At 31.3% G+C, this 24,751-nt stretch overlaps 1 protein-coding gene across 4 annotated transcripts; it reads left to right on the forward strand.

Moving 5' to 3' along the window:
* Positions 1–1,165: 1,165 nt before the first annotated feature.
* LOC136986490 (lipoma-preferred partner homolog) lies at positions 1,166–24,718 on the forward strand. Of its 4 annotated transcripts, XM_067284034.1 has the most exons (12): positions 1,166–1,226; positions 1,317–1,478; positions 5,666–5,835; positions 9,441–9,661; positions 14,103–14,361; positions 18,434–18,460; positions 18,636–18,737; positions 20,345–20,412; positions 20,480–20,527; positions 20,608–20,738; positions 22,946–23,066; positions 24,219–24,718. In XM_067284034.1, the coding sequence occupies exons 3-12, from the start codon at positions 5,670–5,672 to the stop codon at positions 24,348–24,350; spliced, it is 1,275 nt and encodes a 424-aa protein (XP_067140135.1). In that variant the 5' UTR covers positions 1,166–1,226; positions 1,317–1,478; positions 5,666–5,669; the 3' UTR covers positions 24,351–24,718. The 4 variants fall into 4 exon arrangements, with proteins under 4 accessions (XP_067140135.1, XP_067140134.1, XP_067140137.1 ...); XM_067284033.1 differs by lacking the exon at positions 1,166–1,226 and having other exon boundaries at positions 1,242–1,478; XM_067284036.1 differs by lacking the exons at positions 1,166–1,226; positions 18,434–18,460 and having other exon boundaries at positions 1,243–1,478.
* Positions 24,719–24,751: the final 33 nt, after the last annotated feature.

Genomic DNA, 24,751 nt, shown 5'->3' on the forward strand with positions numbered 1-24,751 from the left:
ATTATGTATACGTATACAACAGATTACGCTTTATGACCGTTTCTATACGTAGGAATTTCGCAATATTTCCGTTTTTAGAAATTTGCTACGTTATGAAACAAATCACAGTTCAATCGGAATGCCACGTTTGCGAACGGATATCGATTTTGTTTTCGTAAGAACTGTTTTCCTTCCCTACGAATTACATTCATATGTCATAACAATTGCATGACATAACCATTTTACTGATCTTATCTTTTTGCAGAAGGGAATTTCTCAGTATACAATTAGAATATTTTCGTTGTTTTAATGAGTGTATTCGCTCGTTTTTAATGGCGTTTCCAACCTTTATTTCGATGACTACTGCATTTTTATGTTCTATACAACATGCCATTGATTGCCCCGGTCGCGATCTACCGGGTGAAAAACATTTATATCGATGATTCATGAAAATAATAGGCGAGTCACAATCTAAATTCTTCAAATGTTTTTTCAATGATTCCTTTTTTTTCTATTAATTTTGTATTTGAATTATTGATAAGTAATTTTTTGTTTCGTTATTCATGAATTACATCCATTTTATTTTGAGAAAATTCGAATCTCATTTAAAAACGCGTTTGCTTCCCGATTGGCTTAAATATTTCAAATCGTGCAATGATGATTAAGTTAACATTAAGGAAAATTACGTAAAGAACCAATCACAGAATTGCTTATATATCTCTTTAAAATTAATCACGTCTGACAACGTGATCTCGTTCTTTAAAAACTTCTTATTTCGTAATTATTGTAAAAATATTTAATAAAATAATTCTCGATTCCGAATAATTTTTCTGATGAATCATTCGGGAAAAAATTTCCAAATATTCTTAATTTCACGTAATTAATACAAGTGTTTACGGTTTTAAATTGCATCATTAATGACGTTTTAAACATTCGTCATTTTGTGTTATCTATGACATCACATCCGTTACCTACGTCCACTCACTAAAGGGAAATTTCCCTATATGGATATAAATTTTAAAAAATATTTCTACCAATCAGCGAATATCTTTCGAATATTTTTAATAAAGCTCTCGACTTATAAACTAATTAACGCAAATATATTTATCGCGGTGTCAAATTTTTATTTATTTATAAACTTACTATCGTTTGGTCGTGGGGAAATTTCTTGGAATGTGTTCGCCCCAATATCCCCACCCGTTTTAACTTTATATGGACAGATCCAAATTTGGAGGAAGCAGAAGAAGGTGGTTGCTAATCGTCGAATTATTATTATTTTTTTTTTTTTGAGATATTTTAAAATACGTTTACATTAATAATAATGATTTAATCGCTAGTTTTATTCGAAGAAGATCGCTTTGTAAACCAGACGATTGAGCAAGTGACAGTTGCAAGGTGGCTTCGTGATCGATCGATCGATCGAAGTTCGATAATCGTTTGGATATAAATAAATGTTCTGATCAAATAACTCAATTAGAAAACACTTAATTGTGATTAAGGTGAGTTAAGTTTATCCCTTCTTTAATTGATTTAATGATAATTAATTAATTATCATTAAATGCTTTACTAATAGGTTCGATTGATCATAAATATAGGCCTATGTTAAATTTTTTAAGTTTTTTTTAAATTAAACAATGTTAAAAGATTCAGTTTATTATGATAAGTATGTCTATTTGTAACAATTAAAACTCATATATTTTGATCCCATATACAATTTTAAAAATACATTTTTTTTTTAATGTTCTATCAGTAATTAAGATTTGCAGGAAAAACATATTAAAGCAATGGCCGAGTGGATGGTCGTGGGTTCGCACTTAAACGGGTTGCTGCACGGAGCTTTCTGGGTTTTCTTCGCATGTCTAACGTATCCTCCTTGGAGGCTACGTTAGACGGCTCTGGGGCGGTTGAGTATTTTTCTGTTGAGCACCCTCTACAATAGTGCTCTTTCGGAACATGTTTGGCATTTTGACGTTGCGTTTGGTAGCATCTTTTGTTTACGCTATCTATCGTTTACGAAACTGACCGATGATGGCTTTTTGTTCCGATACAATGTTGCTCGTAGTTCGGTTGATCTAGGATTCCACGTAACATTGCGTCGGAACAAAAAGCCATCGTCAATTTGCTCAGTTACAACTGTCGAGTCACCTGAACACAGCCATTGCTTTGTTGTATTGCTGTATCCCATCAAATCGAGACAAACCTAACTAATAATAAAGATCGGATCGATTTTGTTACACGGTACCAGGTGGCTCGCAAACTGGTGGCATAAATTATCTGGATTGCGGCCTTGATAATCTCTTTTCTAAAAATCGATGTTTATAACGTCTTGCGAGGATTAAAACAGAAAAAATTCGAACTTCTAACTGTTTACGTAAGTTATAAAGGACTGGCAACAAAAGGGTTTTTTACTGTACTGTTCACCATATAATAACGAATACAGCTGCATCTGATATACGTCCGTTTGATCGGCCCTTTTCTGCATTTGAGATCCCTACTATACTCGGCTCTGTGATATCCGTGGAAGTTCTGTTTTGCCTGTTATAGTTTAATTCTTAGTGAGGTTAGGTGATTTAAATGGAGAATTGGCAAACAAGGTCTTAATTCAAACTTGCGACTCATGTTGATATGTACAACCTTCAAGTATTTGTATCATTTAGCTTATGTGGAAGATCAGCATTTATCCTTTGATTCCTTTAATTTCCTTAAATATCTATTTAAATTAACCATAAAATATCATAGAAATCTGGAAGGTTCTTCACGGTAAATAGCGAATCTATTAAGGTGTATTTCAAAACTTGACTTAAAATCGGTGATGAGGAAAAGATTTATACAAAATGTTTGTAATCTCGTTACGTCGACCAATGAGCCCGACAGACATGCAACAACGCTCATTATCGGCAAATGCCGTCGAGTGTATTGAACTGCATCATACATGTGGTGGAAGAATTTTATTTCATTGTCAGTGATAGTGTAGACTAATTAATGACATTAATAATAATATAATATATCTGAAAAATTGAAAATGGTGAATTGTTGTAAAATTTAATAGAAATAAATTATGTTTAATCATTTTTACATGCTTAAAGTTTGTTATAAAGAATATTTATTGTCGAAATTATTATTTACAAAACAAATATTTCTTAATGATACATGGCAAACATCACAAACTTTATAGGTTTAACGTGTTTTACTTGTTCTCGATCTTCATTATGATTACAGTTTTCTCTTAGTGTTGAATTACCTGTGGCATTTTTCTACGTGCTAATCCAGTTTAATTTAAATTGCCTATAAAAAGAAAATAACAAAGATCTGGTGATATCATTGTCAGCTCAATACTGTTTAATAAGAACACCTGTTGCCATTTCCTGAAATTCCTCAAGGAGAATTATTAGAGTGATGATGTTTCTGTGCCTACTTTGTATCATATATCATAAATTTTGAGATATTTTATAAACTCATAATTTTACAGCAAAGTTTAACTGCATAAAGAATCTATTTCTCTTAATTTTCTTCCTATAACAAAGTATGCAATAACTGAATCATTACATTAACTTTTGTTCACTGTAGATGAGGATTAAAAAATGCTTCGGGACATTTTGATAATGATTTCGTACTGTAGCATTTTATTTTTTTGTTATTGAATTAGACTCTGTCAAAAATTATTTTAGTTTTAACCCAAATATTTCACAATGTTATAAATAAAATTATTCTCTAAGATAAATAATAGATTCAAATGATTAATTACTACTTCCTTTGACTGGTTTTGCGTGTGTTACATTTTAATTTTTGTAAAAACCCGAAGATGGTCACTTTAAAACGACCGAAAATGTTGGTTTTTATTTATACTGTAAAGGTTAGTGTTATAAACTGCTGGAGTTTTGATTTAATGATAAATATTTATAATTTGAACAACTGATTTGTAGCGAGAGACTATTTTGTAAACGATAGAGGAAAGAATCTCCGAGTTTGTTTTATTCTTTAATTTAAAAAATATGAATTTTATAATCAGACTCAACAATATTAATTCTCTACATTCTTTAATTAATGCAGCTTCTATTGTATTTATTTTTCAGTTTATCAATCAGTAGTTTTGTAATTTCTTAGGAATTTTATAAATACCAAAGGTATTTTTCGTAATTAAATTAAAATTTTAAACCGAATTAAGCTTGTTATGATTTTGTAATTACAAAAATAATGCATCTAGAATTTTTCTGTAAACAAAAAGGCTACGGTTTACAATTTACATTTAGATATAAAACAATCCAAAATTCCTATTCAGCTTTTGAGAAAATAAAATTAAATTTTATCTAACACAATTTTGGAAGAAAATATTCAAGAATATCGCATTACGCTTTCAATAATTTACACTTCGAGGCCTAAACCGATTCATAAAAGTTCTATATTCTGTATCAACAAGAGTCAGACTGTTGTATCGCATGCAAATTCTTTTATTTATTTTACTAAATTTAGACTATTCTGCAATGTTTCAAAGTTGTAAAATTTCTTTTGAATAAATAAACAGCAGATTGCAAATTTAGTTAAGTTCCTCCACTGTCAAATTGTTGATAGCTAAGAAGTCTGTTGTAGATAAATCTGTAATTTGTAAATTAAATTTATAGCCTTGATTAGAAAAAAAACCATCACTGTAAATTGTGAAACCATGTCAGATGATATATTACGGAGGATAATTTAATATTATCGGGCCATATTTCTAGTTATATCAGTGTCAGAACCTAATATGGAGTGATCGTTAAATTGTTTCTTTAAAAAAATAATAAAGTTATCAAATTCTGTTTGTTGACATACATTTAAGGATTTTTTTATATATATATATATTTTTTTGTAAGGAAAAGTAATGTTTACTGTAAGTTAGATAAGTGAATACCTTGCTTAAAATGTGAATATTAAATCTGGAATTTGATTATAATGAATTTTAATCAGAAAATTTTTACGGTAGATTCGGCATTCGTCATTTTTCTACAACTGAACCAATTCATTTTGACGGCTTCTTAGTCTTAAACAATTTGAAAGTTATATTAACGTTTAAGGTAATATATTACTTTTTTGCCGAATAAGTACACAAATTGAATAGTTTTACCGATTCAAAAAAACGAATAAACTAATTTCGGCCGTCAGCATCTTTGGTAAAATTCTCCGAGGATAATTAACCTATTTATTATAAATGTCAAGCTTAGTTCACCGTGTACATAATAGGAAATGTAAAATCGGCTTCGATCCATTGTACTTGGACCTACATATCTCTGCGACGGTAAATTCATTAGAAATAATTTCTCCGGTTATCGAGGCCGCCCGTGGACGGCCACCGGGTCAGTGTCGGTACGGCAGCGGCATTGACATCCTGACATAGTTACCGTTTTCATAACGGGTTGCTCAATATATTATATTCCCGAGAAATCGGAAAATGTCATTTCTTCGGTAGAACTCCTGCAGATTAAGACTAGATTTGTAAACCGAATATGGCAGATTGCAGGTATGCTTTAATGCAACTTATGTTCTGTTTCTGTTAAGTGAAAATAGATTTCGTGTTAGTTTACAGGCTCTAAATTCGTGCGGACAGCTTAAAATCACATATTTAAGATTAGAATCCTGTACTTAATTTCTGTTTTAAACCGTTAATTCCACACACTATAATTACATCTAATTGTCTGTATTCTTCTTAAAACAGCATCATGAGCACTCAAGACAGTCTAGACAGGGAGATGTCCCGATTGAACATCAACAATTACGCTCCACAACAATACTCCCCTTCACGTGGTAAGAAGATCGCACCGGTGGTACCACCCAAGAAGAAGAAACCGGAACAGTACATCCAGACCAACAATAACGAACAATCAGGTGGGGAATATTTTTAACAGTCTAATTTTATCGAGTTTATTATTTTCTATTAAACTCTGCCCGTCCGATTTTCCTGCCATATCGTTAAATTTTTAAAAGTGACGGGGTGTAGCATTAACGCGTGCAGCCAAAAACTATTTTAGGATCGTTTAGAAGACGACATCAGGCTTTTCATGTACTACGGCAGTCTCCTCGATATGGACAACGTGCATATGTCCAACATCGAGAAGTGGAAACTCAAGAAAGCTGCCGGTAAGATACACGAAAAATCGCGTGCATTTTCGTAATCGTTTACGTAGACGGACCGTAACCGTGTCCCACTTCCGCCGGAAGCGGATCCCGTCCGACTTACGCCTCGCTTCTAAAATTGGTAAATTATGAAGTCTTTCGAACTTTAAGTGTCTGGCGAAGTGTCCGAACCGGAAGCGATCGGGCGAGGTCGCACGCGCGATCTATTCAAAAACAAACGAACGAACGAAAAGGAAAAAAAAACGAAAACAATAATTAAAATTTATTATAATTTTCATCGTTTCTTCGACTTTACAAAGATGCATTCGAGTTTTCGTTATTATTATTCGATGTTTATACAGAAATTCGTTCTGTTATAACAATTACACTATAAATATACACGCGAAACAGATATTTATCGGTGTGTGAAGATAATTCGACGAGTTGTGTTAATATTACGCCTGTTTTATTGAATTCTTTGTCTTAAGAAACGTGATTTCCAGTCGAATTTATATTTAGTACATTGGAAATGAGGTGACCAGCGTCGGGTAATTTAATTTTGAATTCTTTGAATAGCCAAACAATTACTCTTAATTGTATAAAGGAAAAATTAGTTATTTATTCGACGATTATTTATTTTCTTTTATAATCTAAATTTGTACTGCTACATTTACAATTTACATAAGTTTACGTGTAAATTTTTTCCTCAATTTTTATCGATTTAAGAAATTATTTTGTTACCATTTAATTAAAGGGACGTCTTTTCAAAAGTGATAATAATAGTAATAATTATTAGTTTATTAGTTACAATATTTATAATTAATTTTTTAGTGTTTATATACCATCAGGATGTATAAGAATACGTATATAGTTAGAAGAGGGTGTAGAATTTGTAGTTACTTCGGATAGAGATATTGTATTTTATTACTTGTAACAGTATACGTTTGTAAGACGGAATTAATTTTAGATAGAAATTGCAAATGAAGTACAGTTAAATGTTAGTGATTAGCATAGGTAGTAGTCTCGTTGTTTACACCTTTTCTGTTTTAACTTTTGCCATAGACAGCGTTTAAAAGTAATGTAATCGTCTTGAACTGTATACTCTTTGTTTCCCATACGAGTATACTTTATAGTTATACTATTAACGTTATTTCTAAATACGAATAATGATTCTCGGATATCGATGTCTTAGTATAATTTTACTAAAGAGAAATGCAACGTTTGCTCGGAAAAATACGGATGCGCGTGTCGAATTTTTACGACACAAATGCCCCCAGTTAAATTTTTCTCAATCCACCAGTGTATGTCGAAGTTATGTAGTTTTCTGCTTTATGGCTACTCATTTTACAATCCTACTTTCACAGTGAATATAAATTTTCTATTACGATTCTGTGAATTAGATTTTTTTTTTTAATCATATCTGTATGGTTTTATATAGCTGTAATTAACACACTATAGAGTTTATGGCATAGTTTCAGATATAGAATGACATATTAAACAATTTATTTTCCAGGAATCAATTAGTTGTAAGTGAAGCTAGGCTTATATATATATATTTGAATATTTGTTTGCTTTTTAAGCATTAGATTCTCGTATCAATAAATGCAGCCATTCTTATAAGAAAGTGTTTTTTTTTTTTACTGAAAGATGACAACTTTCTTCTCCAGATTTGGGGCATTTAACTATGATGTTGCATTTCAATAAAACAACAGATAATCTTTAAACTTGGGGTAGCAATCAATAAAACATCTAGGGTCTAATTAGCATACATAATGATTATAATATTTAGGCGTGCAAATGCTAGTAGTCTGGTCCGACTCCTGCACTCCAGAAATTACTGTAATTTGTTTTATTAATGCTTTAAATTTGTATAAAACATCAGTTTTAGCTTCTTACCAAATAACACATTTCTACTTGATTCACAACATATTATTAATCTGATTAATTACCAAAATCAAATTATAAATTTACTAATTATTATTTGATTATTTAATATATAAAGCAGTATCGTTAGGAAATCCAATTATCTGTACGTGTACAAGAACTATATTGTGACGCAATACACAAATAATTGTGTTATTAAAACCGTAATTTACGTGCAGGATCCTGTTAAGATTGGCAGATCATAATTCCTTGAAGTGTTACAAACAGCAGGGAGTTTTTACAATCCACCAAACAATAGTTTAACAGATGGGTTAAATGAATCATTAACGCATCAGTTAACTGCTGCTGTAACCTGTTTTTGATTTTCTATTTTAATAAAGAATTGAAATAATTATTAGCAGTTAAATAGCTAAAAGTGGTAATAGTCATTACGTATTCATCTTGTTATTATGCTCGTCGGGACTAGCTTCAATTAGGATATTCTATCTCTTTTTGTATAAAGAATACTGGTATATAAAGAGTATTTTTAATAGGAACAAATTGAATTAGTCTAGAAAATCATTATTTTAATTATCGAATGTTGAATTTTCCAACTATGCTAATTTCAAACAGTAGACGATCCTTTATATGAATAAATCTCTAAATGACAGAATCATAACTTGTGCTAAAGATATGGTGGACAGGAGGAGACTTTGAAATTATAAATGTATAGAAAAGTGTATATTTTTGGATTCTATGAAAAAGACAAGAAAATTTCATGTAAATCATTTTTTATAATAATCATCTATTAAAAATTATGGACAGTTGAAACTGACTTCATTCAAATTGTTGACTGAATGTAACTAATAAGAATACAATAATTACACTATTATGTCTGTTTGCTTATTTTTTTAAATGTTCAAATTGTTGACCATCATTTATAAACATTTATTTATTCTTTTTACAAAACTCTACCTAACCCTGTACATTTTAGTGGTCGCTGTGACACAAGCATTATGTATTCTCTGTTTCCATGCCTTTTTTGGTAGGAACATCACTTTTAACTTGACACATTCTCATAGAAATTAATCAAGAGATGGAGATCGGGTGAACGAGGGGACTGTCAAATGGATTCTCCTTGTCCGATCCATCTATCATTGAATTCCTAGTTTAATAACATATGTTTATTTCTGGTAAAATGTGGAGCAATTTTGTAGCTGTATATGATGATGATGTTTAGAGAAGTAGATTAAGTAAGTGAAAAGTCATCATGACTATTCAAATATTTACTTCTATAACTGAATGATTTATATTCATTTGCTAAAACTGCTTTTACTTTCAGATAATTGTTACAAAATAACACTTTTTTTTAAAGTATTTTTGTTGAAAAGTTTTTAGTTTCTGTTGGACCAGAGTCTTATCAAATAACAAATAAATTGCAAGTTTTCTAAATGTGGAGAAATAAATTAGTTTACTCAAATGTTAACCTGATTGATTTTATTTTTATTTTACAGCAAACACTGTTTACAGTCATTATTCACTACCACCGGAAGATGATCTTCCGCCACCGCCGCCTCCTCCACAGACTACTTATTCGCCTCCAAACAATCAGGCATTTCCTCCTCCTCCACCACCACCTCCACCTCCGGAAGATCTTCCGCCTCCACCATCTCCCGTCAGTTCCACGTACGCTACTCAGTCGAGTTACGCCACATATAGACCACAGTCATCTGCCGTAAGTATAATTTTTGTGAAAATATAAATAAATGAAAGATTTGTTACAAATTTTTTTTTACGTTTTTTGCTATTTTGCAGCTTTGGATATTCTTTAGTATATTAAAATTTTGCAATAACAATATCAGTACTTAAAATTAAAGGAAACTTTACCACATGTATCAATAGCTTTATCAAATACATCAATAGCTTGCATTTGTTATTGTCATTCTTAATTATTTTCCCCGAATACTGAGCACTTTCTAGGTTTTTATTTTTAAGAAAATCAATATCTTAAATATTGTAATGAAACCTTGCAAAGCTAAATTTAGTGTAATTGCAGTTTACACAGTTGTGTTCCTGGAATACACTTGTAAATAGAAATTCATATGAATTAATGTTTACTTTCTCATAAAATTAAATGAAATTTTTAATTTTAAGTTGGTAGTTAGTTTTATTCTTTAATAAGCTATAATAATTATGTGTATTATGTTAATTTTTATATAAATATTAATAATCTATTATAAAGACTTGCATTATAAAAATGTGTTATTTTGGAATCACATGAAACAAGATTGCATAAATTTTACATTGTTAGAAAGAATATCAAGAAATATTGTTATAGAGTAGTTGTAACAAATTGATGAGTACTGCTTTAATAAATATGCTGCATTATTTAAGTTTACAAAATATTGTAAGGATGGTTGTTTATGCTTTTTTTAATTTTGCTATTTGTCTTATTCATCACTTAAATCAAGCAGTTAAGATAGGACACGGGAAAGAAAAATATTGCTGGGCTTTTGCTCAGTCTCATTTGGTATAGGAGTCAAAGCATAAGAAGAGTATGAGCTGGTGTCATGAATTTAATTGATGAATTCAGAGCTAAGCTACTTACTTAGGTGAAGTAAACAAAAAAAGATATAGATAAAATATACAAAATTTAAGTTTTATAGGATAATTATGCATAACAGTGAACTCAAAATATGCAATAATTAGAAACAGAAAACCATGATGTTGTAGTAATGAAATCTAAAAAAAATGGCATTTAAGACAAAATATCTAAAAGTTTTGAGAGATAGATAGATAGAGAGAGAGAGAGAGAGAGAGAGAGAGAGATGATCATGATCTTCAGATACTATAGAGAATTGAGAAGGAACTAAGATGACGAAAAATAAAGAGCTGAACTGACCAAAAAGAGCCCTGAAACTGGTTTGGATTTAATTTTTAAAGAGATCTCAACTAATATCTTAGGAACTAGATTGGAATATCTGAACAAATGGGTCCTTATTTGATCTGACTTCCTCCAAAATCTTATTGCTCCAAATTTAGACATTTTTCTGTTTATCAGTGTGATTTGAGTACCAGTAAAGAAACTTGGAGGATGTTTTTGACATTTTCCATTAGGGAAGATCTTTTTGACAGATATATTTTTACTCTCCCTTACTGATGTTTATCATCATGGGCCCATATACAGTGCATCATAAATCAGCACACTTTCATTTTACATATTTCAGAAATGAAATGTAAGCATTTAACTTATCAGGTTGTCTTTCTGCACCAATGCCCTGTTATCTTCCTATATTCCTTTGTGGTATTACTGTTGTTCAGACTTTTGATCAATTTTTGTATAAAAAATGTCAGTTATAGAAGTTTATAGTATAAAGATATTCAATAAATAACCAGCACTGAGTGCAGCATTTAGAAGCAGGGCTATAATGACTGTCCCACAGAACCTGCAATGCAGAGGAGCCCAGCAATATTTGGGACCCACAACTGGAAGACATTTTTAAATTGGTAATAAAGTATATGTAAGATTTAACACAGAATCTTCTGTAAAGAATAAAGTTTGAGAACCACTGAATTTATGTTGTTGATGATAAATTTGTTTGTTGCACTCAAATTAGTTGGAAACTCAACTAAAGTATGTTTATTGCACTTAATTATGTTGGTCACGCAGAAATATAAAACAAAGAAATGAGCTGAATATAATGATTAAGAGCAATTTACAGCGTGCACGGTAAGATGGTAGCATCCTGATTCAGTAAAGTAAAATGACAACCATATGTACAATTTCCACCACAGTTTGAACAAATGACAAAGCATATCTCACATCGCCAACATCTTAATACACGAATTCTAACATCATAATATACATACTAAAATAGTCTAACACTGCTCCGAATAAAAGATGGTCGATCAACCAGCAGACTGTGAAGCAGTTTTAAGTAAAGAAGAATTCTAGTATACAAATTTGAAGAAAGTATAAGTATACAAGTATGCACAAATAATTATTTCAAACATAAATGTTATTTTCAACTACAATTTCTATCTGATGATCCAAATTTTCAAAATCAGATGAATGATTGATAACTCATCCATGTGGCCAGCACATTCAGCACAACATGCTGAGTTTTGACTTATATATAGCATTTAGTAATGAAAGAAAAGTGCTTGTAGATGTGTCCAGAATCACTACATAAATTCAAAGAATTTCAAACTATTGTTTATGTCAAATTCGGTAAACTGAAACGAACTGTCACTAGAACCCGAAAAGAAAGTTACTGAAATTTAAACAGTTTGAAAATTAAAAAATACCAAGACTTAGAAAACCTTTTTAAATCAAAATAAACAGCTGAAAAACTTGATTTTGACAATGTACCAGGTCAGGGCTAAATGAATGTGAACAAAACAGTATAGTAAAAATTACAGTCAATATAGAAAGTACATTTATATATCTTTTGGTCATGTATTTCTGATGAAAATTAATCTTTTTAAAAATACAAGCTAACTAACTAGTATAATACATTTATAAATGGTTTACTCAATAAATTAGTATTCTAGTTTAATAAATAAAAGGGAAATTTTGTTTGTGGCAGTGTTGCATCTGTGTGAGGCATTTGTCGGATACATTTGATTAGCAGCATTATCTTTTCTCTCAACTTTTCTTTGGAAAATTCTTTCATTTCATTTATGCATTTTCGTACGAATGCATTCTACTGTTTTTTGTAGCAAAATTAATGAAAATCCGCAAATTTTTTGAACGACCATAAAACTTTCTTTTCGCAAAGGAATCTGTGATGCCGCTGTCTATAGAGCAGTCCACTACCAATACGCTACAACACATTTAATTGAGTTCAATTACTTTCGTTTTGGAAATAGTAAATTAATAAAACAACTTCTTTACTAAAAAACACTTGATCTAAATAATAATGTTACTGGCTAAAATTGGTTAAGTGGTGTTGTTACCATTTAATCAATCTTGTCACCTGAATCTCAATAATTTACTTTTATCACATCTGGTGTAAAACTAAATGATGTATGAGTATTTTAAAAGTCTTATTAATATTATTTTCCATCTACTTTTGATGTTTCTTTGAAATATAAATATTGTCTCCCTAAATTTATCACTAAATTATTTTGTTGCAGATTTGTAATGTCAACAAAAGCAATTCTTAGCAGAGCTGCTAAGAATTATTTGTCATACGAGAGAAATTTTCACAAATATTTCTGTAGAATATGATACATGATTCACAAATAAAAAGAAATAGATTTTGTTGACACCATGATAGAAGCAATTATTCAATGTGTATTGTCACCACTAACAAAAGCATAAACATTTTTCAATCTTTTCTTAAATTAATCTGAACATGGCTGGGTACAACAGCTAGTTAGATTAACAGAAGTAAAACAAAATTATATTTATTAATATATATAAACTGGCCCTACTAAAAACTATTTTGGATTGCATTTGTGTCTAAATACATTAAGGATCATCTTGAGATTTATTCCTGAATCTGAAACAAGTGAAAGGAGGGCTCTAAAGTTTTTCATTATGCTTCAAAGGTAATTTGCATAGTGATGCAACTTGATAGGAATTGAATGACAAGGTTCTAAGAGAAAGACTCCTTTTGTTCAAATTAATTATTAATACTGTATCAAAAGTTATATTTCTTGCAATACAATTATTAATGGTTTAAGTAAATTTCAAGTTTCAGGTAAAGCTAGATTTATATCAGGATTCACACTACAAAGTCAATATGACTTGGCATTTGTAATCTTCTTACAGTTGCACATACAGCATGTCCCTTTCAAACCTCCTACATTTCAAAACATCACAATAAGGAAATTGCAAAGAATAAGAAAATTAATTACACAAAATGCAAGAACACATCAAAACATTTATTTAGCACCCTTTAGTGGATCTTTACATGAAAATCATTTGTAGCATGAACGAAATCAAGCCTGTATTCAATTTTAATATTTTTTAGGTACTTAAGTTTTCACATCTTATATCATTTGATTTGATTGTTATTAATATTTCATCTCAATGGGAAAAAATCAAAAGATCTTTTCCAATTGGAATGCTTGAGATTATACTTTTTAAATGGCTAATCGAGACTTCGAATCATTCCAAAACATTTACTGTAATAAATAAATAAATTCACACCATATTTTTATTTCAGAGTACATATGATATTAATTCTATCTATGAACCAATTACGCCCAGACCACCAAGTCAGATGTCTACACGATCCATCTACAGTACAGGAAGTGGAGGTTCCTCTCTCTATTCGTCATACTATCCTGCAAGCGGGCGAGGACGAGGTGGCGGAAACATGCCAAATCAATCTCACGGAATGACCGGCAAGGAGGCAGAAGTGGATCATTTGACCGATCTTTTAGTGCAGAGCATGGAAAATTCGAGTGATCCCGATTTTTTTGGTGAGTGATATTATCATAAAATTTTGGATTCTAATTACATAAATGCAGATTTACATTATGTTCATAATGAATCTGTTACAAATATGAACACTCCTATTTCAGAACCGAAGAATAATAATTACATTCTGTAATTAGTTGCAAAGTGCAAGATTTTAAGAAATCCTGCAGTTTGTAAAATATACTCAATCTTTGTTTTATAAATATTCACTTAATTTTTTATATCAATATATTTTCTTAAAAATTATTACTTATTTTCTTATACATTCCATAAAGTTTTGTGACAATGAAAATAAGCCAAAGTATCTCCACAGATATCGATAATATGTATATAGATTATATAATAATCTATGTAGTAAGTTCAGTAATAATCTATATTTTTACTTGATCACTTCAATCTATAAACTTAATAATTCATTATTTGATATTTAAACATAATACAAGCATTGTTCTATATATTAGTTATGAGGTATACAATGAACAACAAATTATGTTGAAATAATTTCTGAGTTTATTTTTGAGAATCGTAGTTCAGAATTTCTTTTCATAATTCTCGTTTTTGTTTGTTTTTTTGCTCTTTACATCCTTTGGGCTCTAAGAGGACTTTTTCCAGCCCACAATGGACAGGGCCTGACAAATCTAGGACAGATCACCCATGAAAAATTCCTGGGGTTCTCTGCCCAGATTTTATCCGTTGGTCATCTAATCTTTGAATGATCAAGGGATTATTAGTATAGGTTATTACTTAGGTGAAACATAATTAACTCTAAGTATGTATCATATTGCAGTCAATTAAAAACACACAATATTGGTCTATTGATTCATAACAATAAAAATGTATTAATTTTAGTAACATTTGTTTGAAATATTTTGATATTAACATGTGGTGTCCACTATCAATAGTTGGACACAAACCAAATTATTTTTGACTGAACTATTTTTAGGATAAAATTACATGTACTATAAACGATAGTATGTATATAACTTTATATTAAAATTTTTAACAACAAATTTTTATGCAAAGCTATCATACTGTGTTACATGATATAAATTTAAAACTTATCAGATGTATTGATATAAAATTCAAAATAATATGGAAAATAAATTCAAAGTAAATAGAGAGCAGAAAAATTAATCATCAAGCTATAACTTTAAATTAATATTTGTCGGCAAAAAGAAACACAAATGTTTCCGTGAATTGTTTCCACGGTAATTTAAAGTTTGTGTAAATCGAGCGTTAGATATAAACAAATAGGTTCTGAGTTACTACCATCACATGACAAAGTAAAGTGTAAATTTTATTCTCTGCTTGTTGATAAAGAAATAATTTTCCTTTTCTTTTTCTAGTTGAAAAATCTTGATTATTTTTTTATTAAATTACTGAAAACAATAGCCTTAGTAGAATTCATTATCAGAACCTGTTTTTTTATTTATACTTAGCTAATATGTTATAAACTTTCTGATATTAAATTTAATTCATACAATGTAAAGGCATGATATAGTACCAAATGGAGAATCCCATCTTAAAGAAGAAAGTTTTAAATAGTAGCAACACAGTTCCGCTTATATAATAGTGAAGAACTGAACATTAATTTTATCAATGAAAATACTTAATTTTAAAATTAATGTTCAGTACAAAAGAATATTTCAAAATAATACCATGTCAAACTAAAATGTTATCTAGTAAAATGTAATTTTGTCATGTTTTTCAACCGCATACATTGAGGGTTACATATATTTAAGTGCTATTTGCTTTTAATTTTCAGTATTTACTAAAAAAATTTTTACTGTCTAATATCAATATCTATCAAATTCCATCTTTATAAATTGTATACAAAATGCTTCAAAGAATTTAATTAAGACAAAGCTTCTTCTGTGCAGCTTATGGAATTGAGTTTATTCTCAAAATTTGGTTCGTCATTTTACATAATATGAGATGAGGAAATTAAAAATGTAATAAAAATTGATTTAATTTTTGAGATACAGTAGGGTCAAAGTTACAATGATCTCTCTTATTTTATAGTCAAATTAATAATAATTATTTTGGGGTCCCAAAAACAATATTATTGATTCTTTAGTGCTTTTGCTCAATTCTTAGTTCATGTTCAGCCAGAAAATGAACTGTGCCTAGTAAATTGAAGACTGTACTTTTCTTTTTATCATTCAATATGATTAAATATGGAAAGTGAGTAAAATAAGTCTGGTTGTGTTTTATTTCCCGTAACTTGTTACTACAAATACAAAGTTTTCTTTTCTCTAAGACACTTTTTAACATAACAAAAATTTCAGTTTTTTATAATCATTTTTCCGAAATTTTAATTAATATGATTTAATGAATTTTTACAGAAAACTCGTCATTTTGTGAATATTCTTATTTCACAGTATTGTAGACTTAAAATTTTCTTTATTACCAGAATTACTTTTGAAAAATCAAAAATGTAGAACTCTGGGTAAATTTGGGAATTTTTTTTAATAACAATTAAATGGCAACATTACTAAACAGCTTTATTATATTTTTCATCAATAATTTTATCTCCATCAATTATACAGTAATTGATGGAGTCTGAAGAACTGCAAAAGTTATCACAAACCAATTGATAAATTTTTGTATAGCATTGAAATATCTTTTTAAATAAACCAATTCTAGACCAAGTGAATAAAGAAACCAATAATTTACAATGTTTTTAAAATAATATATTTAATATGTTGTTTTTCCATTCTTAAAACACAAATAACTCATTAAGCTTTAAGAGATATTTTGTTACATGTACTGTACTTAACATTAACTGTTAACGAAGTTAAAGAACATTGTTATTTAATACATTTGCCACTAAACCATTAAATAATTTTTAAATCCCAAAAGCTTATATTTAAAATGGAAACTCCAGACAGATCTTTGAGAAAATGTTGTATATACATTTCACTAAGTAAAAACACAATTAATACAGATTTTCATAAACCATTTTAAATAAATATCATGTTTTATCAAAGTAGTAATCCTTCCATTTATGTGAGTAATGGTTCCATGAAAACAGCATGTAAATGGAGCCACGGAAAGCTGTTTAAAATAAGGTTCCTTCCCACAATCTCAAATATAGTTAAGACTTTTCTACCCCAATAAGAGAAAAATACTAAAAGTCTTTTTAAATATACATCTATATCAGGTTACCAATAACAAAATACAGGTACTCCTCACTTTACGACCTATCTGCTTAACGACCGATCGAGTTTCGACCTGCAATTCAGGGAATTCCCTTTCTCGGCTAGAGTGTCGGTCAATGGCGAATGGTGAATGGTGAATGGTGACATGCGCACTAAGCATACTATAATAGGCTAATAGCGTACTATATAATAGTCTTTTTATGAATAAATTTGAAGTTTGTTGCATAATTTGGATAATTTTACACAATGATCCTATATTCCCGACGCAAGTTCCTCACTTATCGACCAATTCGCTTAACGACGTAGTCGTCGGAACGGAACTCGGTCGTAAAGCGAGGAGTACCCGTACCCACTTTTTGATGTAGCTATCATTTATTTCAATAAAGTTGATTATTTAAAATTTTCCAAATCACATTAAAATGAATTCATGTAAATGAAGACTACATAAATGAAGGGATTATTGTACATATTTTCAGATTAAACTGAAGATCTGTAAATTATGGTAAAAATCCTATTTGAAAAATTGAATGGTAAAATATAACAATTATAACATTGTAAATAGAAATAGGTAAAAAATTATTTAAGTGTTTGGAATTTTTAAATCTTACAATAACTTACTTCAATTCTTCACTTACACATAAATTACCATTGAAAAATTATGATTTGTGTTTGAATTTCAGATTTTCTTTTAAATTTACTAAACTGTATTTGCATAAATGATTTAAAATTTTCATTAAACGTCTTTCTGCTTTTTCCTTTCTTAAATTTTCACGTTAACTTCAATAATATTTCTCTAACTAAATCTGTAAATTTACGGAATAAATGATAATACGGTCTGTCTGCTTGGTGTCGTCGTTCTAATGCTAGTTGTCGCTTGTGTTTGTCTTTTTTTATGCTGACCGGTAACCTATAGACGAGGAAGAGGAAGTGCCGATCATAGGTAAGACTTCTCTTTCCAACTAAATGCATGCTAAATTTGTTTAATGCAAGATATCAAAAGTAACAGAGTACTAATATTTAACCATAATAACTTCTTTGTTAGATTGTCCCGTACAAAACTTGTGTGGTTTAATCCCATTTTAGATAATATCAAATAATTGCAATTAATTCTTTAGGTATGTGTTACAAGTGCGGAGAGAAGGTCTTGGGCGAAGGAAGCGGATGCACCGCCATGGATCAGGTCTATCATATATCCTGCTTTACTTGTCACATTTGCCGTAAGTAACATTTAAACGTTTTTAATTAGAGATTTGCTTTTAGAATATCGTTGCTGGAAATTTTCTTACACCGTTTTTTAAATTAAGAACATAAAATCGTAAAGTTTGATACAAGAAGCATCATTTTGTAATAATTATAATTTTCTTATAACATACGACGTTACAAATAATTATATGATTAAAATACACTCATTGACAAAAATGTTACACTCCTAGTTTTGCAATAATCAGACAGGATGTAAATGATTACAATTGTGGCCTAATTGCATACTAAATTGTCTTTAGGTATACTCTGTGGTGGCATTATGGTTGTTATTTTTTTGTTTGGCAGTCTTGAAACACCAGGCATGCCTGTATGACACGCAGCCAAAGACATTATGCTCGACCAACAATTTGAGAAAGGCTGTGGCCGAGCGTAATGTCTCGGACCAGTTTGACCCAACCGAGAAGGTATGGGTCTTTAATGGTTGCCTGTTCCCAAACAGAGCAGGGATCTGTCAATAGTGTGCGGAGACTATTGGCAAGCACTTCAATTCTGCCTGTAATATCGAGGGACGTAAGTCCCCGATACAGCATGCCGGTCTAGGTAGTCGATCTTGTATGACAGCACAATACATACATACATTCAGGAAAACCCACGCACTAGTGTTGCCCTTTATGGCAGGGTTACAACCAACAATTTTTCAGCTAGATAATGACTGTATTCAGTTAGGGTTTTTCAGGAATGTTTGATGCATTGCAACACTTCTCGGCAGATGAAGTCTCCAGATTTCACGTATCGAGTATTTGCGAGACCAGGTGGGACACTGGCTTTGGCCATCTACGAGTGCCGTGTATCCGGAGCGGCATTTGCGACATCTGTAGGCAAATCCATCACAAGATAGTGTATAATGCCTCAGTACGTAATTTTTTGTCAATGACTGTAGTAAACAAATCAAATATTTTAAAATCAAAAATTAGCATTGGGTGTCTTTAATTTTCTTTGTTGTTATGAAAAAAGTTTGTGATATAGCAATTAATTGTGTCAAAGTAAAACAATATTAATAGGTTAACTGATAAAATCATCAGATTTGATGAATTGTAGTGCAGTGATTCCCAAACTTTTTTGTCCACCGTCCCCTTTGTTCCATAAAGTTATACTCATTTTCTCTTGTGTGAGGAAGGATTGGAAATATGCTTAGGAAAACTTTTCTACGAATCTCACACTTTTGCTCTTACCGTACACTGTTCTCAACATCTGGAAACCATTAAATGCAATGTTTCCTCTTATCAGTTTAACAGAGGAAGGCTGTCAGTGACCCCAACTTTTGCCTTTGGTCACCGTTCGGTACCCTGCCTCCAGCGCCCCCTAGATTTACTCACCGCCCACTTTGAGAAATGCTGCTGTAGTGTATCAAATCCGATTTGATTTGCATTCTCTCGAAGAATGCGGAAGGTGGCACGGAAACGAGAATTTGCCAAATTGGTGTCGGCATTCACGATAAGCTATAAAAACAACATGTAAACTTCTTCATTCTTCTCGGTCCTCGATAAAGTTACTTCTATATTTTTGATTATTCGGAGATCGGTGGTATTTACAAAATCTTTGTTTTTCGATTTCTTTTTAGATAAAGAACTAAGAGGTAAACCGTTCTTTGCCATGGATGGAAAGCCATATTGTGAAGAAGATTACTTGGTAAAATTATCATTATTCATTTCTAACTTTTAAGATTTTATGGTTTATTTTAATTATTTCTTTATAGAATTTTCTGGAGAAATGTTGTGTTTGTGGCAAACCTATTCTAGACAGAGTGAGTTTCAAAAATAAACAAAGTAATTAGAATAGTTTCCAAAAATCGGTATTAATAAAATTAACGACTTTTAATCTCAGATACTCCGTGCCACCGGCAAACCGTACCACCCCGCCTGTTTCACCTGCGTGGTCTGCGGAAAATGTCTCGACGGAATTCCGTTCACCGTCGACGCCACCAACCAGATTCACTGCATCGACGATTTTCACAAGTAAGTCGAGATAAAAAGTTCTTTCCGCTCAAATTTCTCGTTTTTACTAATTTTGGGAAACTTCTGTCTATAAAGACCCGATCGTCGACCGAAGTTGGAATTTATTTTAAACGGTTTTATTAAAAATCACCGTTAAATTTAAATGATTAGGTGATTGTTACACAATAATAACCTCTCGTAGTTACCAATAACAATTGTTTTCTTCGTAATAATTAATAAAAACACTAGGATCGTGTGGTCGAGATCAGGGAATGATCAATTTATTTGTTATCCGAGGTCTGCATAGCGTGTGGTTGTTTTATTTGATTGTTCACTTTGTAAAAAGAAGTACGTTCCTGCTTTTAGAAAGTGGACAATCGAATAAAACATCTAAAGTCTGCATGGCGTGTGGTTAACGAATAAATTGAGATCATTCCCCGATCTCAACCACACGATCCTAGTGTTGTTTATTATTTCAAATGGTTAATTTTGCATTTTTAGTGAGCAAACTTGATTCAAAATGAGGAATGGAGAATTTCTTGTCTATTATTATTATCAGTAAAAAACCAAAAAAAGCAATAATTTTCTGGAATGAATTATTGTTTGCTACTGCTTTGGTGCCATTGGGAATCCAAGTCTTTATAGTCCGTAAATGTGGAAACTGTTAAACATCCTATACCGAGAGAAAATATTAGAACACATTCAAATGTATTGAAAAAATGATTTTTCTTCGTTTAATTAAAATTTGTGAGGTCTGACACAAATGAAAATTGACAAACCACATTGTTCGAGGAAAAAATAAAAGTGTTTGCGTTCGGTAACTGTATCGTTAACCAGTAAGACTAATTTTAAAACAAATTTACACAAAACCGTTTATAGCGAAGCATATTTTGATTTAAACATTACGATAACAAAGTAACTTAATACAAACAGAAAACGATTGTAAATTTAATCTTGCGTGCACAATTTATCTACGTAAAAAATGTATTCGACCAATCCCAAAATGCCAAACGTAATAAATAATTCATCTTCTTTGTGAAAGGCAGCACGTTGCCATCTTAAATTTGCTGGGCTTTAATATCCTTTAAGAGTTAATTTTAATCTGACATAGTCAAACAGAAGTCTTTGATTTGTTATCAGGCTCTTATCAAATCACTGGTTTATATACTGGCACACACTAAAACCTAAATCACATAAAGACATGCGATTTAGGTTTAGTGCATGCTAGTATATAAACCAGTGATTGACAAGAGCCCAATAAGTGTTTAAACTAGACATGATTTCTGTTCTGATACAGAACCTCGTGGCTGTAGCAAAGAGCCTTCTACATTGTTTTTTACTGATGGAAAATTTTCTGTCAGTCTTAAGACATACATTTTTATTTTAAGGTTTTCATTTCTGTGTGAATTTATGCTATTTTAAGCACGTGCGTTCCAAACTGGAGTTTGTTTTAGTGTTAAAACAGTGGAAAGATTCAGAACGTCAAGAAAGCCTAACTCGAATTTTAAGCAACCGCCCTAAAATATTTTTGGCGAGAAGGCAAGAGTTTCTCGGCAAAGATTTGCTCGGATACCTGGCACGAGCGTTCCGTATAATAATTAGTAAGTCTGACAAAACATTTTAAAATGTTAGTGATTTTAGGTGCAAAAAGAGAGAAATAGGGATATACCTCCCGACGTAATCTCTCGGTTTGAGGCCCCTGCAATTGCTCTGCACGTGTTTTTTGGCAGAGTTCCTAACATAAAAAGCATTTTACTTCTTGCTATTCTTTTCCTATGTTCAGATTGAAACTTGGTAAAAAAAAATAAAATAAAAAGGTTGTTTCAAAATATGAAATTACTTTCTTGTTTCAAACTTTTTGGCTTAATAAGTAAGCCAGTCTCGTCAGTTACACATCAATGGCTGTTTTTTCGATACTTATTGTGTGAGACAATAAAACAAAAGTAAAATGTCATAAGAAATATTTCCAAAATTTTGATCAGTGGTAAGTCTAATTATTTTTGGTGGATGACATGATAAACTTCTCCAATTGCAAGTATGTACCCAGTGTTAACAAAAATTGCGATGGATTTTTTTTTTGTATTACACGACTGAAAAATTTACAATAATCACAATTTCGGAGTTTTGCATATTTAAATGTGGACATAAATGAATAAAGAGCAACTCGTTTGTTAATTTACTAACAATAGAATGTATTCACAAAGAATTCTCTCTCTCTCTCTCTTTAGGAAATTTGCTCCGCGCTGTTGCGTGTGTAAACAACCCATCATGCCGGAACCCGGTCAGGAAGAGACCGTCAGAGTCGTGGCTCTGGACAGAAGCTTTCACGTAGGATGCTACAGATGCGAGGTGAGTGCTCCGGGAGCGGAAAGTAAAATCGACGGCCGCCGCGGACTCGGACGGTTATTTTAGCGCGGATTAATTTTCTAACGTTTGCGGCGGCCCGTGCGATTTTCAAACCCTCTTATAATTTATAAAAAAAAACTAATTTTGACAAAAATTATTTGACAATTTTTTTTGTGCAAAAGTGAGGTCCTAAAGGTTAGACTTTTAAAGATCAATTTAAGTATTGCCATAATTAGTAGACTTGCAAGTCAGGTTTTAAGTTATTATGGGTCTTAGATATAATAGTACATTAAACTAATTGGCCCACTCGCTCCATTCGTGCCATAATCACCTATTATAAACAAATTGTCATATGGTATTTTGTGGTTAGACTACACCTATAACACTACTTATGGAACTCTAAATGATTTTTAGTGTTGTAGGTGTAGTCGACCACAGACAATGTTTATTTGATAGCAATAGATTGACGAGCGATTTTATCACATTGGAAAATAATTTCATCATTCATTTTACTCAGAAAAATAATATCAAATTTTACCTGCTTAGTTTTTTAGCGATTCAATTTTGACTCTCCTTCAGAACATTTAAAAACACGTGCACAAATCTCTGTCGTAACCGATAAAAGTCGAATTAGCCGACACACTTCGGTTATGGGACGCTCGACTATTAGATTACTCGATTACTGGAAAAGTAGAATAATACAAACCGTACTTATATTGCCAATTATCTACAACAGCTTCTCTTAAAGACTTTTGTTCAAAAAAATGTGGTGTAATATTGAATACCATACTGGGTTTAGGATATAATTTTATGGATGTTGCAAGTTTTAAAGTATAGGGAAGCCCTGGTTAGTTTGAACTTTGAACTTTATTTTTGTGTAGAAGATTAAGCCAAAAATGTTCATTTATTTAAGAGATTAGACCCTTTTCGACTGCAATTCTTTTGTAGAAAGGTGGTAGTCAACCTTTCGCTACACCAAGCAGAATTGGGATGGGTATTTATATTCAAAATGCAGATTATGGTATATTGTATGATTAATGATTCGAGAAATTGACAAATCAATGTAGTTTTTTGGTCGTTAAATGTTTATCCGTGAAGAAACAGTCCTTTTTTATCGTTTAAGTATAGTAACCTAAAACTGGTTTTATTTTACAGGACTGCGGCATGCTTCTTTCTTCCGAAGCGGAAGGCAAGGGATGCTACCCCCTGGACGATCACATCTTGTGCCGCAGCTGCAACGCAAAGCGAGTCCAGGCCCTGACGTCTCGCATGACCACCGAACTGTAACGGCATTCATCCGGAGACGTCCCGTAACTATTCCGTAACCAAAGTATTCTGTCTCGCTTTTACCGGACCGAGAACTAATTCGAAATGCCGCTCGATTGCGTTCTTCGGTTTTATACGAGCTCGGTGTCTTTTTTAACTTTGCTAACGACTTTTTCGAATCCGCAACCGGCGGCGAGCGTGAATTTCGTCGACGAGATTCCGGGATTTAATCGTTGTTATGAGAGATTTGTAAACGCTTCTGTTTTTTTTTTTTTTTTTGTGTGTACCACGTAAACGAGCGATTCGTTTCCTTACCTTCGTGGGAAAGTCGAAAAACTGCCAAAACATAATGTGTACAGTTTTTGTTAAATAAAAGCTCCTCGATGCCACGCCGTAAGATTTTTCTGGCGGTAAAACTCGAC

This window comes from Centruroides vittatus, unplaced genomic scaffold (genome assembly GCF_030686945.1).
Source record: "Centruroides vittatus isolate TY-2023 unplaced genomic scaffold, ASM3068694v2 scaffold_1047, whole genome shotgun sequence".
Taxonomy (NCBI): Eukaryota; Metazoa; Arthropoda; class Arachnida; order Scorpiones; family Buthidae; genus Centruroides; species Centruroides vittatus.

Excerpts from the sequence above, each read along its gene's own strand:
- LOC136986490 (XM_067284034.1), top strand. The coding sequence starts at position 5,670 with ATGAGCACTCAAGACAGTCTAGACAGGGAGATGTCCCGATTGAACATC. Across the intron at positions 5,836-9,440 it reads CAACAATAACGAACAATCAG|CAAACACTGTTTACAGTCAT; the intron begins GTGGGGAATATT and ends TTTATTTTACAG. Across the intron at positions 20,528-20,607 it reads GCAAACCTATTCTAGACAGA|ATACTCCGTGCCACCGGCAA; the intron begins GTGAGTTTCAAA and ends TTTTAATCTCAG.